Source organism: Dendrobates tinctorius, unplaced genomic scaffold (assembly GCF_039654945.1).
Source record: "Dendrobates tinctorius isolate UK_male_01 unplaced genomic scaffold, ASM3965494v1 ptg000069l, whole genome shotgun sequence".
NCBI lineage: Eukaryota > Metazoa > Chordata > Amphibia > Anura > Dendrobatidae > Dendrobates > Dendrobates tinctorius.
Window position 1 is genome coordinate 4,064,108 of NW_027361737.1, and position 18,580 is coordinate 4,082,687.

Sequence of the window (18,580 nt, forward strand, 5' to 3'; positions counted from 1 at the left end):
TGTTAGTAAATAGTTAATGAGAAGGTTACTTGTTTTCACAAGCAATTTTCAATTATGTTCATATTTGAAGATGACAATACCTTTTCATGTGTGTAAAAAAACATGTTAAGAAGAGATTAATTTTTGGGAGCACCACTATGTAAATGATAATGCGAAATGCGAAACGTAAATTGAACATGCTTTTTTTTTTAGAATTTTTATTTACATTGAATGTACTTCGGCAGTAGAAGGCCTGTAGACTCAGTGAATTTATTTGACATGATAAATGATCAAATTATACTTGATAACTTCATTCACCGGCTACATGTAAAAAATATGTTTTCCCAGGTGTTTCAACAACACCAGATTCTCAAGCAGAGATCTGGAAACTGGAGACCTGTTCTTTTCTGCTGCTCTATAATTAGTATCCTTGAGCACTGATAAGATAAAGCTGAAAAATCTGCAGTGTTTTGTGGGTCATCAGCTACAGGAATATAGCTACAGATATAATTATCCTAAAAATAACCAGCATGGCAGATTGTAGAGCGAGAATTATTGCCAAACACAAAAGAGCAGCTTCAGAAATTAAGATTATTCATCTTTGCTCCAAAATTAAATGATAATCACATTAACATAAAGTATCCTGTTTCTCGGCCTCTTGACTTAATAGACAATTATCTCTTTACAATATTGTGCCTTAAATATAAGTGTCTACCTAAGTGAAAATGAAATTACAGATTCATTCACTTGAGCATTATAGTTCATATTACAGATAGATGTTCATTTAGTTACAGTACCGCCATCTCTTTAGAGACATCAAGGGTTATTCGCAAATGGAGAATATTAGCACAAACATTTATTTCCAGATGCATACTGGGAAGAAATCACATCCTCCTCCCTCATAGCTCTCTAGAAAATCACTCACTGGTGTACTAATCTACCAGTAATTGCAGGCCAAAAATTTGCACGAGGTTCATATGCATATATCACATTGCTGAAGCCAGAGAGTGAGCCATATTTATAGACCATATAGACTTGACATGAAATGGATTGTCAAGTCCAATGTCACTTGGCCTGATTGGCCGATAATCATTTGTACAACGCAGCTATGAAAGTGTTAAAGGTGATATGTGCTGTCAGTTCTTCAAGTTACACCTCTACGAAATGTGATCACACTGGGTCTTTTGAACCAGAGAGGCCACTGGTAGGCAGTCTATCTAGTTCTGCTAGGTTATTTATTTACCAGTCTCGAATACTTAATATGGTAAACTCCAAATTTCGATGAATAATCTATTAAAGGGATATTCTAGTCTATATAAATTATTAAAATAAATTATCCATTTAATAGGAAATAATTTTTAGATTGTTGAGGGTTCCAACTCTGGTTCCTCCACTGGTGCCCTATTCTATATCAAAATGATGACTTGTGTCCCACATTCTTAACTATTTTTCCTGTGGCTTCAGAATACTGGCCAGAAAGAATTGAATGAAGTTGCTGGTCACAAATACACCAAAGTACATGACATTGATGAGGATAGCATCTATAACATTACGTAGGTAATAGGTTGTGCTCTTCTCACTTCATTTCCTTAGTGTATTATTCTTTCAAGCGGTGGGTGTCCCAAGAGTGGGACCCACGTCAAAGTAAAAATTTGTTGATAAGTTACGTAGACTTGTCACCAACTCAAGAGTGGAAAGTTTTTCAACTTATTTAATTTCATTTCTGATGCTTCAATTTTTGTCTTTTTCATTCAGTTCCAGAGATATGGGCTTTTTGAGTTAGTACAAATTTTTATTGTCTTTGCCAAAATGGCATTGCTCACGGAATTCTTTTGCCGTGATTCTTCTGGTAACTCTGAATTACTACCATATGAGCAGTACATCCTTGATAAAAAAAATGTTTTAAAAAAATGTAATAAATCAAAATGCCCATATTTCTGGGACCATATAGAGGATTTTAAAAATGGAATTTTCAAAGGAGCAATAGGAATAAAATAAGAGCAAAGTTAGCCACTTTTTACCTGTTGACAAGTCCTCGTTATTTATTTATTTTACCCACTTTTTCAATGTGTTTCCTATAAAAAGGGGGTTTTTTTTGTAGAAGACATTACACTAACAGTATTTCGCAATTTATTGTTCCGGAAAATATAATGTCTGCACTGAACTTTATGGAACACTGTGGTATGCCTGTAATTTTCTTTGAAAAAATCCAACAATAAAGATACCATACTCCATTGAATACCACAGCAGGGAACTATGTTTTCCTAGAAGAATTGTATATTTCTATAAGGCATTCTTTTCATCTATATGGTCGTCTAACCTTTTTCATTCTAGCATGGCATTGAAATCCTGAAAGGAAAATAACACAAGAATGGATACATACCATAGTTTGCCAAGGCATCATTAACATACATCCAATTGCATCAATGGTTACACCTGACTCTTACAGAATCCAGATCAGAAAACACTATATGTCATGTTTTTAGACTTTGCCCACTAGTTTTGCCATAGAAACTGGTGAAAAAGCCTCATAACAGCTGATGTCAAAGCAACATCATTTGGTATCAGTTAAATATGGCACAAGAAAACTGATCCGGATGGTACGGTTAAACAGAAATCTGACCTAATACCGCGCTATAAGAAGCACCACTGGGAAGCATTTATTAGTACAAATATGACACTTTCTATAACTTCTTGCATGTAGCTCTGCTGTGCACACACACGCGTCTTGTATATAACAAAATGCTAATCAAAATTAATGTTTAGAAATAAAGATAATGTTCCAAATTATTCGACTACTTGTGAATCCAAAGACATTAATCATTTTGCTTGTGTGCTTATATTTTAGGTGTAAGAGTATAAAAGAAAACTGTGAAACATACAAACCTCAAGATGCAGAATATTTCATCACATCAGGTTGAAGTTTCGTGCTTTACAGCAGGAAGACACAATTACATATTTATTGCTGTTCCAATAATCTACAGCACAATATTCATTATAGGAGTCTTTGGAAACAGCTTTGTTGTCATCGTGATTTACTGTTACATGAAGATGAAGACCGTGGCCAGCATCTTTCTCATGAATTTAGCTATTGCTGATTTGTGTTTTGTGATCACATTACCATTATGGGCAGCCTACACAGCGATGCACTATAACTGGCCCTTTGGCAACTTTTTGTGTAAACTATCCGCAGCAGCAGTCACCTTTAATCTTTACACCACTGTATTTTTGCTTACCTGTCTCAGCATTGACCGATATATAGCCATTGTCCATCCAATGGTATCCCGTATTCGTCGGACAATAATGGTTGGTAAGATGATTTGTATCTCCATTTGGATCATTGCATGTCTGGCAAGCCTACCTACATTCATATATCGTACAGTAGTACCCCTCAAGGACAATATCACAGTGTGTGCTTTCTTTTATCCCACCAACTCTTCAAAAACAGTTTTGACTGGGATGAACATAACAAAGAATGTTCTTGGATTCTTTGTTCCCTTTTTGATCATCTTAACAAGCTACACCTTAATTTGTAAGACACTGAAGGCCACCTTCCATGGTCAGAGGGGCAAGACTAGGAATGATGACATCTTTAAGATGATTGTGGCCATTGTTCTGGTGTTCTTCTTCTGCTGGCTTCCACATCAAGTTTTTACCTTCTTGGATACTTTAATTCAGTTTCAGGTTATTGAAAACTGTCAATTTGAAGACATTGTAGATACAGGAATGCCTATCACTATTTGCATCGCCTACTTCAACAGCTGTTTGAACCCTTTTTTGTACGGCTTTTTTGGAAAGAATTTCAGGAAACACTTCCTACAACTTCTGAAAAACATACCACCAAAACTTCGGTCACATACAAGCGTGAACACGAAGTTGAGTACACTTTCATATCGTCCATCAGAGCACCTTAATGCTTCATTGAAAAACTCGTTGCATTCGAGTGAACACGAAGAAATACACATTAGACACATCTAAAAGAGTAATTGCTACTATTCAAAGATTTTGAGTTAACACAATTGGCCTTGGAGCCTTGAAATCAATGTTCACTTTTGTCGATTCAATCACATCTGTCCAGTATCAAAAACCTACAAAACTTACAACACATAACCAGTGGCCACTAAACTTTTGCTGTATAAAGAGATTGTATCATTTATTATAATGGATAATAAGATAGCAACACAGACTTTTAAAATGAAGCTGTCTCATTGTACATGCAGTTTCTTCTCCAAGTATCATATTACAGAGTCAGAGATTCTGAACAGATTGAAAAAACATTTTAACTTGCATTTTATTCATTGAAATCCCTACTGATTTAGGCCTTAGTAGTCAAGTGGGCGGTCTTAAACAGTGACTGACAGCTATCTACGTATACACATTTATAAAGGAAGGCTGTGAATTATGGATTTGAACCACTTCTTTGATTGTGAAGTCCAGACTGAGCTATGACTTAAATACATAAAAGGTAGACTGAATCTTTTTCCATAAAACTGTGGATGCATTTACTCAGTTCTTGCAGCCTATAAAATGCATAGCATTATCAAGCTGACAGTTTCCCTTTAAAGGGGTAGTCCGGCCTTAGGCTACTTGTCTGGAGTCACTCTATGCGACTGCAGACTTTTGAAACCTCACATAGCGTGCTGTGAGGATTGTCCGGTGCATTTGCAAGGAGTGGGCGGTCATGTAGCTACAAGCATGCAATTTGCATACTTCCATCTACATTCCAACTAGACTTGTCCGGCATTGCTCAATAAGCTTGCATTGAGGGTGGCCATGCACGTCTAGTCGGCACTCAACCGCATGTATGCAAATCGAGCGAGCAGTGGATACAATGCGAGGTTTCACAAGACTTGTAGCTTAAAGCCCCCATCACACATAGCGATCTCGCTAGCGAGATTGCTGCTGAGTCACAAGTTTTGTGACGCAACAGCGATCTCACCAGCGAGATCGCTGTGTGTGACAGCAATCAGCGACCGGCCCTCCTGCCGGGTATCGCTGATCACTGTGGAAACCTCTGGACATTTTTGGGGTCGCTGGTCTCCCGCTGGCCAGCATGCATTGCTGCATGTGACAGGCGGGAGACCAGCGACCAGTGAGCAGGAGCTGGTAACCATGGTTCACATCGGGTTTCTAAGGGGCGCGCGGCACTTAGAAACCCAATGTGTACCTTAGGTACCAGCGCGCTGATGCAGGGAGCTGGCAATCAAGGTACACATCGGGTTTCTAAGAGCCGCACGCCCCTTAGAAACCCGATGTGTACCTTGGTTACCAGCTCCCTGCATCAGCACGCTGGTAACTAAGGGTACACAGTGACGAGCACGCTGGTCGTCGCTGTGCTCATCGCTGGTGAAGCTGCCTGTTTGGCAGCTCATCAGCGATCATGTAGCGACACACCAGCGATCCTGACACGTTCATATCGTTGTCGGGATCGCTGGTTAGTCGCTATGTGTGACGGGGACCTAAGGCCAGACAACCCTTTTAAGAATAGTATATGTACAATATGAAAACATCACAAGAAAGCTTAAATTAAGTAAAACTTATGAATGAATTGATAGAATGATTGAATGGAAGAATACGCTAACGATCATTAATGACTATACCTCATTATTTGTAAAGAATGTTTCATAATATTTTATTTTTATGTAGAGATTATTTACACAAGAAATGATTATATATAAGTGTGTGTATATAGAATATGTAAATAAGGAGTCAGTGTCACAAAATACAAACTTATTCTTTACATAGTTAAGAGATTTGCAAAGATTGATATAAAATTGGTATGTCGTTTTACAAATTGCCAATATCAGCCAATAAAGCTTTATGTTATACATGCATGCATGTGCATGTAGCCTAACTATTAACACTAATTTAGAAAGAAGATTCCAAAAGTGATAACATTAAAGAAGACTAATGTTCATTGCCTTATTGTCATGTTGGCCTCTAAGCACGGGACACAATTTTATGGGTTGGCCAGTATTAAAAAAAAACAGTATGCTTTACCAGAAACAGCACCACTTCTGTCTAAAGGCTGTGTCTGGTGTTGCAGCTCGACCTCCTTTACCTAAAAGTGATGTACTGCAGTGCCACCTACACCCCATACAAAAGTAGAGACAATTTTACAATACAAAACAGCCTATATTTAAATTCAGCACAACTTTAAGTTGACATATTAAATGGTCAATAGCTTAAAGGGGATGCACAACACTTAATATTTTTGATAAAGGAGTCATCCGGTCTTAAGCTACAAGTCTGCAGTCATTTTGTGGAAGTGCAGACTTGTGAATCCTCACATTGCTCGTACTGCACTCTTTGTCGATTCTCCAGCACCGGGAGGATAGGGTGTGTGACTGCAAGTATGTTATTTGCATACGTGCGGTCACATGCCGACTGATGGGTGCATCCTCACTCAATGCAAGTGTATTGAGCCAGGCCAGATGCAGTTTAGTTGGAATGTGGCTGGGAGTATGCATATTGCATACTTGCGGTCATATGGCTGCCCTCTCCCGAAACAGGAGAATCCTCATAGCGTGCAGTGCTCATGGTGTGAGAATTCACAAGTCTGCAGTCACAATGAGTGACTGCAGACTTGTAGCTTAAGACTGGACAACCCATTTAAGCATTAATGTTTTCAAAATAAAAACAGAGGAATTTTTCACTTTCTACCACTCCAACGCAGGTTATTTTGTTGCTCCAGAAACTAAGCCTGTGTCATCCAGAATTCAACCATACTCATGAAGACCGTGATTGGCAGTGGTAGTCAGGTGACAAGAAAAGAGCATAGTCAGAGGTTTCTTTTACGACGTGACATACTGGTGTTTTATGCAGCCATTCACATGCTTCAGGGGTTATTTTACCATCTGGATGGTGCAGGCATTGCTTCTGGAGGTGGTGAAAATTTATGGGGTTAAAGAAGAGAGCAATTGAAGCAAGTTCACTCCTGAAGCGCTATGCAGAAAATAGCCCTTTCAGTCATCACGAAGGCCAGCAAATTTCATTACAAGCTTCAAGATATTTAATAGGTAAATGAATGTTTAGAAAGTTCTTAGTTTACAGTAGAAGAGGGAGATGAGGAATGGCCTGACAGCTACATGGCGGCTCTCCCCTCTCTCTGATGTCAGCACGGTGCCCATCCAGCTTTGATCTAAACAGTTGAGCTACTTCAGACTGGTTACTACGGATACACTACCTAACAGTGGCGGCCTTTTCACCACTGCTAGACGGTACGTCTCCACAGAGCCACATATTCATCTGTGCTACACAGTCACACAAAATGTAGGGCATATTTTGAGAATAAGATCTATTTTTTTTATTTTGCCTGGAGTTGTCATTTAAAGGAACTTGTCACCAAGATTTCACTCCTCATATTTTTAAATCCTGTTAGGCATTTTTAGTTTGAAATGAGTCTGACATTTTTCTGAGGGCTTCGACAAATCGCCTTTCCTGTCACTTGATTGACAGCCAGCCCTCCTGCCTATGTTCATTCAAGAACTAATGGTTGTGTATTCAGTGTGGTACTCAGTAAATGTGCCATTTGTGCCCTCAACTTCTCTCTTCCTTAACTGTACATCACTGGATCCGCTGGACTACAGCGACCCTGTCATCTCAGGTCTGGTGTCAGATTTGGAGAATGTTGAGGGCCAGAACAGCTGTGAATTATTGGCTGGGAGACAGAAACAGGGTGAAAGGATGGAGACAGCCGCTCTGGTCACATTTTACACTTCTTCTCCATAGCAGACTGGAAAAATGATGACGCTAGCACAGGTATATTGTAAAATATACCAAAAAATGTAATTTAAAATAACAATTAGAGATTGGAATGTCAAGATTGGCTGCAAAAATGTCAGCAACTGAAAATCTATTTCAGAATGGGGTTGGTACTGCAGTAAAACGTCATTCAGATGAAGGAAAGCATAGCATATTCATCACTGGGCCCTGTCTTTTCGTTCGGTGCTTTTTTTTTTCAAATGCGTTCTAAACAGATCCTTTAACAAAGTGAGAGAGATATTCTTTCAACATCGGAGTACAATACTGGGCCTGATACAGAGATAATACAAACCACGCTAACAATGTGCAGACAATAATCCAACAAGGGAGATTTATGCTCTAAAGTAGAAATTTTCCAACCTTTCGCTCGTTAAGAGCTCAATTCAGTTCTGAGAAATGGTCACGAGCCTCAATTCTGTGCAAAATAACCATAGAAACCCTTTGTGTGCCCCTCACTCAGAAGGTTAAAACATCCTGAGAAGCTCCTTATAAAAAAGTAATGCCCTTAGTGCCCCCTTAAAAAGTAATAATGGCAAGCGTATCCACTTGTAAAGGATTTTTGCCCTGAGTTTCCACTTATAAATAAGTAATGCCTGTAGTGATCCCTTATAAAAGTAATAAATGCCCGAGTGTCGCTTATAAAGTAAGCATGCCAATAAGTGCTCCGATGCCAAGTAATAATGGCCCTGAGTACCCTCCTCAACAAGTAATGATGACCCCTGTGGACGCTTATACAATGAATATGGCACTCTCCTGAGTAGTCAGCCATGAGCCACACATCAAGGGCCCACAAGTCACATGTGCTCATGAGCCATTGTAAATGCAGTTCTGGATTAAAATACTTTGTTTAGGATCAGCCCAATATAAGCAATCCAATGTACTTGAACGTGAAGTTTGATATTTCTAAATGTATACTTAGAAATGGTGTTCATCGTTGGACATACTCCAGTCCATTATTTTTCATATAAAGTACTATCAACATCCTTTCTAAGTAAATATGTTGGGATTGCTTAAGACATGGGAAATATATTGAGACAGGGGGTATAGGCATTTGACCTTATATTTTGTAATATTTATACTGTAATTCCAGTCAAAAATATTCAATTCGACTTGCAGTTTTTGAAAGGACCTTATTGATTTCCATTTCCACCTATTCATTTTCAATAGGCCCATATTCATTTTGCATAAGGTTCGGACATAAGTCCCGATGGGACCAAGGAACAGGTGCCAAAACGTTGTGTGAAAGCACCCTTACACCCTGCTGTACTGTGTTATTTCTGATCTCAGTAAAGAGCTGTATGTGATTATGACTGCAGACAGTCAGTCATTACATGTGTCACACTGGTAATACCCCATTTTAGTTAAAGTAAACTCTAGAGGCAGATTCTCATGCAGATCAGTGTCCAGCCCTATGTCTGAAACAGCATCATTTACATATAACAAGTATGTGGATTTCTCTGGAACAAGAAATTATATCACAGATATCAAGTTATCATTTTATTCAACTTCCTATGACCTGCAGTCCATATACATGACTTAGGAGGGTCCACGCTATTGACTTATGCCCTTTAAAGCATCACTTGCATATGAATGAAAATGCTAATGTTTTGGAATTGCAGCACAATAAATAGACAGAAGTCTGGAATTTAATAGAAAATCCACTAAGGTGCACTAAACAGTAAGGCTTACATTAAATAATCACTATTGTTCCAACAAAATTAGCATAAAATACATGCAAATATATGACTTTTTATAAAATATTTAATCAGAAAAAAGGTGCTTCTTTCTCCACCCATCAGTAATGTTTCCTTTCTCCTGCTCCTTGAACTCATCTTTCACTTTGAAATAGAGCAAAGAACATCTTCATAAAAAAAGACTGACTTCGAGATCACTGAAGGATCGTGTTAAAGCTCTTATCGAGGCTTATAGTAGGGGAAGTAGAGATGAAGGAATGAGCAGAGGGAGAAGGAAAATGAAAGAAAAACATAGACACATAGAGATGTGTGCTGGTACAACTTTCTATACTTTCTAGTAAGTGGGTATCTCACCCCTGAACTGGATTCACAGCTATACTGTTCAGTACTGTTGCATAATGTTCTCTATGTGGCTTCATTTGAAACATGTGTTACATAGACATAGCTGGAATCATTCAAGTGTGTGCTAATGTATGGAACATATCATAGTATTGAGTCTCCACCCACTAGCTCAGAAATAACTAAAAATAAAGACATAAGTGTTGAAAATGCAGGATTCAAGTTATATAATGGCAATAAATGGTGTTCTTCCTCATGTGCACACACATGAATGTTAATTCTGAACAGTCATCTGAAATGACAGAGCAGCTTTCAGGTCAGATAGTTTAAGAAATCTGCCTTAGATGTCTGCAACATTTTTTGAGGCATCCAGTTGTATTGATGTATTAACGTCCACATTGTGTTATGTAGTTGAACTGTGTAAGAACATTAGAGACATATGATGGAAACATTTCCTCTCATTTGAAATATAATATGGCCCAAACAAAGTATCTTCCAAGCCTAAGAGTAGTCTCAATATCAAATTATTTTAGCTATGTGTCATGCAACAGAAAGAAGAAAAAATATGGATTCATAGTGTAGATCAGTGGTCTTTCCTCGAGAACCAAAGGTCTGAGAAATAGTTGTGAGCCACATCCAGAGCCTCCTATTCCAAGAATAATGACAGCCTAAACTTCCCTGCAGAAATCACATTGAGACCTCATGCCACCCCTCTCTTACAGGCAGTATACTTATGTATTTTCACATCAGACACTCTGACAGCATCATGGGCAACAAGTCAATGAAAATAGCGACATAGAATGATCAAAAATTGTTTCTTGATTGTAATTGTTAATTGTAAAATAAATATTAGAATTGTTTTCAAACACAATTTTTAATTATGTGAAAAATTCATTATAAATATTTGTGTGTCCTCCCATGTGTTTGTGCTTAAAACAGATTTATATTTGTTCTACCATATATTTAATGATCAGTATTATCATTTTTATGATCTCCTATTATCATTCAGCCCTAAGTTTCAGCGTGCCCATACCAGCCTGTTGTATTGGTCTACATATGAAGGGAATTACTATAATTATTGTGAATAATGTTTCTTTATTGCAAGAAATGAAGGGGGCTAAAGGGAATAAACATTATCAGATGTTTGATGTTTTAAAAAATAGATTGCAGGCATTGTGTAAAATAATTGAGTTTTTGGAAAGTGATAGAACTTGCCGAATTGTGGTGTTAAGATATTTGTCACAACATCTTAAAGTCACTGATGGAAAAACATTAAACATCTACATGGAGGACATGAAGGCATAAAATATAGATTATCATGTCTTAGATGCAAGTTAAAAGGATAATATGGGATTTTTGCATTTTTTACTTATGGGGCTAAGAACTTATGGGCAGGTAGTTACTAACTACCTGCCTGCTTTATGCTGGATCAGAGTGGTCACAGAAAGTTCCTGCCTGTGATTCTGCAGCTTAGGTTGGTGTCACAGCAGCCTCTTTTGTTTCTCTCTGCTCTGTTGCTCTGTCATGGTGATTGAAAGCCAGCTGCCTAACTGCGAGGTGCTGGCTGTCAGTCAGCATGACATCAGCAGTGACACCCCATTGACAGAACAGACCAGAAGAGAAAGAGCTGTTCTGTTGACTTGTGGTTAAATAAAGCAGCAGAATCGCCGGCAGGAGCAGTCTGGGACTACTCTGAGCATATAGAGATTGGTGCCCAACAAAACAGACAGCCTAAGGCTTTTTTAATTACAGCTGTATCCTGCCTACCATTAAAATTGTATGCTTTCAACCTGGGAGAGGCTTATAAGATTAGGGTCCCATAAAAGGGGTATGCTTTGTCATCGCTGATACATATTCATATATTCAATGTTTGCATATTATAGCAGTTCAGAGTGCAGCTGTATTTTCTTGGTTATATTCTGCAGAACAGACAGAATGTTAGCTGCTACCTGCCTGTAAGAGTTCTTACTTCCATAAGAAAAAGTCCGGGATAACTCCCTTAGATTCCCATAATTTGTATACATGTTATAGTCTACACTGTACTGTACTCAAGGTGAATGTTAGGGCTTTCAACAATGGATCTTTTAATTTACGCTTACATTTTGATAATATTATAGAATATACTGTAGTAAATGATACGTACCTCACAGTTGTTCTTTATAGTGATGTTTTATATTTATTCTTATGTATGAATTATAGTATTGGTGGTATTGTTTTGTTCTGGGCAAGCAAAGGTTCAGCTGTTGTGCTTTCTGTGAAAAATATGTACTTTAAAAATGTGTATTAATTTCAGTGTCTTAATAAAAATGACTTTCAAAATTGCAATTCTTATTAAATACGTTACTACATCAGAATATACGTTCAATTTGACATACTAATATATAGTAATCTAATATATAAAGCTCAAGTGTGTGTATGTGTGTATGTCCGGGATAGGCATCCGCACCGTCGCAGCTACAGCCACAAAATTTGGCACAGTCACACGTCTGCACCCCGAGAGTGTCCTAAGCTATGTTGTGAGGCGAAATTTTAACCCCGCGCATTCCAATTCACCAAACAATTTTGCCCCTATCTACCTAATGGGGAAAAAGTGTGTGTGTATAAAGCCCCGCCCCTCATTATGATGTCATAATGGTTGCCATGGCGACACTGATGTCATCATAGGCTGCAAGCCCCGCCGCTCATTATGATGTCATAATGGTTGACTATGGGATGGAGGATGTGTGATGGGTATATGGGCACTGGACTATGGGATGGAGGATATGTATGACGGGTATATGGGCACGGGACTATGGGATGGAGGATGTGTGATGGGTATATGGGCACTGGACTATGGGATGAGGATATGTATGACGGGTATATGGGCACTCGACTATGGGATGGTGAATATGTATGATGGATATATGGGCATGGGACTATGGGATGGAGAATATGTATGATGGGTATATGGGCATGGGACTATGGAATGGAGGATGTGTGATGGGTATATGGGCACTCGACTATGGGATGGAGGATCTGTATGATGGGTATATGGGCACGGGCCTATGGGATCGTGGATATGTATGATGGGTATATGGGCACGGGACTAAGGGTTGGAGGATAATTATAATTTGCTATAACTAACCACAGTTAGTTACTATGCCCGGGCAGTGCCGGGCTCTTCAGCTAGTCAGTTCATAAGTTTAAAGTGCGGCCCCAAATGCTAAAATATAGCACCATCACACATGAACATTTTGGTTGTATTTACATGCGCTGAGTTCATGCCTTTAAATGAGCGTTATCAACAATATTGAAGTTGTTCGACGCTTGTTTCCTAGCCCCTTTACTCCGGCTGAGAAAGAATGATGGGCACAGAATGATCAGTAGTATATTGATGAATAGGTAGCATTTTGATTGTTTAGTATAATGCACACCATAGTCGTACACATAGTATAATGCACACCATAGTCCACCATATAGTACAATGCACACCACGTTGTCCTCCACAGAGTATAATGTGCCCTATAGTCCTCCATATAGTGTAATACACTCCCCATAGTCCTCAATATAGTATAATACACTCCTCATAGTCCTCCATATATTATAATACACTTCCCATAGGCCTCAATATAGTATAATGCATCCCACAGCCCTCCATATATAATGCCCCAATAGTCTTCCGTATAGTATAATATACTCCCCATAGTCCACCATATAGTATAATGTGCCCCATAGTCCTTCAAAGGATATAATACACTCCCCATAGTCTTTAATATAATATAATACATTTCCCACAATATAGTATAATGTATCCCATGGCTCTCCATATAGTATAATACACCCAATAGAATTCTATATAGTATAGTGCATCCCTCATAGTGAAAAGCATGCATAAACTTCCATACAGCACAATGCATTCCCCATAGTCCTCCATAAAGTATAATGCAGCCCCATTTTGTACACAGAATATAATGCATTCCTCATAGTTCTTGATAGAGTAAATACAGTCACTATGGAGTATAACCCAGCCCCCATAGAGTAAAACGCAGCTCCATAGAGTAAAACACCATCCCCATAGGGTATAACACAGCCCTCATAGAGTATAATGCAGCCCCATATAGTATACTGCAGCCCCATAGAGTATAATGCAGTCCCATTGAGTATAATGCAGCATTATAAAATATATGTCCCATAAAGTATAATGCAGCCCAAATACAGTATAATACAGTCTCTATAGAGTATGATACAGCCACATAAAGTATAATGCAGCCCCATAGAGTATACTGTAGCCTCAATAGAGTATAATGTAGGCACATAGAGTATAATGTAGCCCCCATAGAGTATAATGTAGCCCCAGAGTATAATGCAGTCCCCATTATAATGCAGCCTCATAGAGTATAATGCAGCTCCATAGAACATAATGCAGCATCATAGAGTATGATTCAGCCTGTTTATAGTATAATGCAGCTTCATAAAATATAATGCAGCAATCAATATAGAGTATAATGCAGACCAAATATATCATAATACAGCCCAAAAGAGTATAATGCAGTACCATAGAGTACAATGCAGCCCCCATAGAGTATAAGGGAGCTTCCATATAGTATAGTGCAGCCCAATATAGTATAATGTAGACCTATAGAATATGATGCTGCCCCATATAGTATAATGCAGCCCCATAGAGTATAATGCATCCTTATAGAGTATCATGCAGCCTCAGAGTATAATGCAGTCTCATAGAGTACACTGCAAGCCAATAGAGTATAATGCAGCCACATATAATATAATGTAGACCTATAAAATATAATGCTGTTCCATATAGTATAATGCAGCCTCACAGAGCATAATGCAGCCTCAAAGAATATAGTTCAGCCTCATAGAGTATAATGCAGCCCCATAGGGTATTATGCAGCCTCATAGAATATAATTCAGCCTCATAGAGTTTAATGCAGCCCCATAGAGTATAACGCAGCCCCTATAGAGTACAGTATAAAGCAGCCATATAGAGTATAATGTAGCCCTATAGAGTATAATTGAGCCTGCAAAGAGTGTGATGCAGATTCCATAGCGTATAATGCAGCCTCATAGAGTATAATGCAGCTTGTTTATAATATAATGCAACCCCATAGAGTACATGGAGGATAATGCAGCCCCCATAGAGGATAATGCATCACCTTTAGAGGTTAATGCAGCCCCTATAGAGTAATATGCAGTCTCATAGAGTATAAAGCAGCCCCTATAGAGTATAATGCAGTCTCATAGGGTATAATGCAGCCTAATAGAGTATAATATAGCCTAAAATAGTATAATACAGCCCAAGGAGTATAATTCAGCCCCAAAGAGTATAATGCAGCCTCAAAGTGTCTAATGCAGCCTGATAGTGTATAACACAGCCCCTTAGGCCTCTTTCACACATCAGGTTTTCGCCGTCAGGCGCGATCCGGCGCTTTTGACAGAAACCGGATCCGGCGAAATGCAATGCCGGATCGGGTTTCCCCCCCATTTACTTGCATTTGCGCCGGATCGCGCCGGATGGCCATGCGTTTCATCCGGTTTTCGCCGGATCCGGCAATGTGTCGTGATCCGGCGTCTGGAAAAACGGCTACTGTAACGTTTTTTGTCTCCGGCGAAAAAGCCGGACACGCCGGATCCGGCGCGTCCGGCTTTTTCACACAATGAAAGCCTATGAGCGCCGCAATGCGCCTGATCCGGCGAAAGCCGGATCCGGAGGCCGGATCCGTTTTTTTGGTCTGAGCATGCTCAGTAGCTCTGCCCACAAGACATATATAAAAGCAAGACAGTGGGACCCACAGCCACACCCAACATGCCACCCAAGAAAGCAACCAAGCGCAGCAGGAGAAGGCAGGAGACCACTGCAGCACCATCAGCACCACCACCACCCGAAATGGAGCAGCAAATGGAACATGCTGAGGAGGGGAGGCCAGCAGCAGATGAGAGACGGTAATTATCAAATCCCCCATTCCTCCAAACTAGGGCTATTGAATATCAAGATATTCATTGGCCCTTTGTTTCTCTTTATTCAACAGCCGCCCAATAGATGCAGCAGCAGCAGCAGCAGCAGCAATGGCAGCAGCTGGAACACCACCCACAGGCATGGAGTGTGGCCACCAGGAAGACAGCACATCATCTTCTGGGAGCCCTTCCTCGCATCGTCAGCGTTTGACGGTAAGTTTTTATTTCCAAAATCCATCATCTCTGTAATATATGTCTATTCATTGCCTTTTATTTCAAAACAGGATTCACAAGATGAAGAGGAGCTCCCAGAAGAAGAAGGAAGGGGTGGACAGACACTTGGAGTGGGCTCACAATTGGTAAGTTTTTTGCATCAAACGCAGAAACACAACATCACACTACACACAACACATAGAAAACAATGTTCTGCAGACCACACACAGCAAACAAATGCCTACATCCAAAGACATAACATTTTTTGTTTTCTTCTCTAGTCTTCCCAATCTGGTGCTCGGCCAAGAGGTCCTCGCAGTGCCTCCCAGGGTCGTCGGCGACAGCAACGCGGCGGTCACCAGCGTGTAAGTATAAATATTTTTGCTTTGTTTTTTTGCACTTTTTATTTCATTTCTTTTGTGGAGGCTAATTATGTTATTTTTGTCTTTTTCTTTAACAGCCTTCACAGCGTGCTCCCGACTCTGACCGTGAGGATGGAGGACTCGATGTGGACCACCTCATCGTTCTCGTCAGAGAAAGGGAGCCGCTCTGGAATATGGCTGACCGCCGCCACGCTGACCTTATCGTTACCCGATGACTCTGGGAGGAAATCTGTTCGCTCCTTGTGGGCCGCTGGGAGGACCTCGATGTTCGGGCCCAGATTAAAGAGCGTAAGTATATACAGTACCGGTTGCTTGATTTAAACCAGTGTTTCCCGAACTCCAGTCCTCGTGGTCCCCACGGATCATGTGTTCAGGATTTCTATTTACTATGGAAATCCTGAAAACATGACCCCTGGGGACCATGAGGACTGGAGTTTGTGAAACACTGATGTTGTATACTAACCACTCCTTTCTCATTTCAGGGAACAGAATTGTGAATCGGTGGCGGTCTGTGAGGGATCGTTTCAAGAAGGAGTTCAATAAAGAGATGCGGGCCCCGAGTGGATCTGGAGGACGCAGGAGCAAGTACAAGTACGCACAAGCCCTGTCGTTCCTCCGGGAAACAATGGTCACTAGAAGGTAAATATTACACACCACATGTGAAAAAAAATGTTAGATGTAACTTATTTTTTTCAGCCAGGGCCATACCATGTCAGTATTTTAATTGTTTTTTTTTCTCTTTATTCCACAGCACGGTGAGCAGCACTCGGGAGCCTGCACGATTGGACCCTTCTGAGGCGATCCCTGAGGAGACCGGCACCGAGGGACACTTCGACCGCCCCGGTACATCTGCACCTTCCCAGCCTTCCCACACATTCGACCCATCTGTCCCATCCACCAGCACAGGAGCATCGTGGCCGCCTACATTACATGAAGCTGCTGGTGAGGAGATCGCTTTCCCTTTACCCCACCCTTCTGCCCCTGCCACCTCTAGTACACCTGCGAGTACTGGGCGGCAGCGGCAGAGGGGTCAGGAAAAGAGTTATGCGCCAGAGTTCTTGCATCTGAATGCATCTTTCCAGAACTGTCTAAAAGTCTTGTCAGAGCAAATCTCCGCAGGCTTTCAGCAGATCAACTCCAGCATTCTGGAGGTGAAGACACTTCTACAAACCATGCATTCAGAAGCAAGATCTTCGCCAAACCACACCTTTTTCAGGTCTGTTGTGGAGCGCATGGCAACACTATCTCCTACCCAGCAGATGCATGTAATGCATTCGTGCCACGGTGCTCTACAGCAGGTTACCTCCCAACCTCCACCTCCCACCACTGTAGTTCCTCCACCTGCACCCCCTCCAGCCACTTTCCATCCTCCCCCTCCTATTACATCTGCACCCCCTCCAGCCACTTTCCATCCTCCCCCTCCTATACATCTGCACCCCCTCCAGCCACTTTCCATCCTCCCCCTCCTATTACATACCAGCAACCTCCCCAGTACCAGACATCTCCCCACTTCCAGCAACCTGCCCCGTACCAAACTCCTTCCCCGTACCAAACTCCTTCCCCATACAACTTTCCATCAACATCATCTGCTCCTACAGTCCCTGCCCAACCCTCCACTCCACCGCCCACCACCTCTTCTGCCTCCCTCATGTCCACCCATTCTGTAGCTTTTTCCACACCATCACCTCTAACTGTTCCTTCCCCACCACGATCCCAGTCCTCTCTCCACACTCCCATTGTCGAAGTGTCCCGCAGCCCCTCCAGCAGTATTTCCACCCCACACTACACCGAGTTATAATGTTTTTTTTGTAATAAAAATGCCCATTTGGTTGGTTTCAAACCTTTATTAAAAAAGTTTTTTTAACTTTAAAAACAGTTTACACAAAAAAAAATATTTTAAATAAAAGTTAAATTATTGTTTACACTGGTTGTCTGTCATTTCTTTCTGCGGCGAAATATGTTTAAAAAAAAGGTTAAATACAGGGTATTTAAAAGGTAAAAAGGTATTCAAAACCAGGTATATAACTGTGGGTAAATTTTAGCTTTTTGCCACAGTTGTGTTCCTGGTTGTGTTTGAAGCAAAGTATTTCACCTGAAAAGTTGTGTTTATTGTTGGTGATTTCCTAACAATGTACACAACTTTTGTTAAAAGGTGAAATACTTTGCATAAAACACAACCAGGTACACACCTGTGGCCTAAAGCTAAAAATAGTAAGACCATGACAAGATAGCCAACTTTGGTTGGCAAAGGTATAT

General features: G+C 40.3%; 1 protein-coding gene across 1 annotated transcript in view; it reads left to right on the forward strand.

Annotated features, from left to right (window-relative positions):
* Positions 1 to 12,101, forward strand: part of AGTR1 (angiotensin II receptor type 1) — a 174,191-nt gene extending 162,090 nt beyond the window's left edge. Inside the window, exon 3 of the mRNA XM_073581061.1 lies at positions 2,828 to 12,101. Within this exon, the coding sequence (XP_073437162.1) occupies positions 2,872 to 3,957 (1,086 nt within the window). The 5' untranslated portion in view covers positions 2,828 to 2,871 and the 3' untranslated portion in view covers positions 3,958 to 12,101. The remainder of the gene's footprint in view (positions 1 to 2,827) is intronic.
* Positions 12,102 to 18,580: the final 6,479 nt, after the last annotated feature.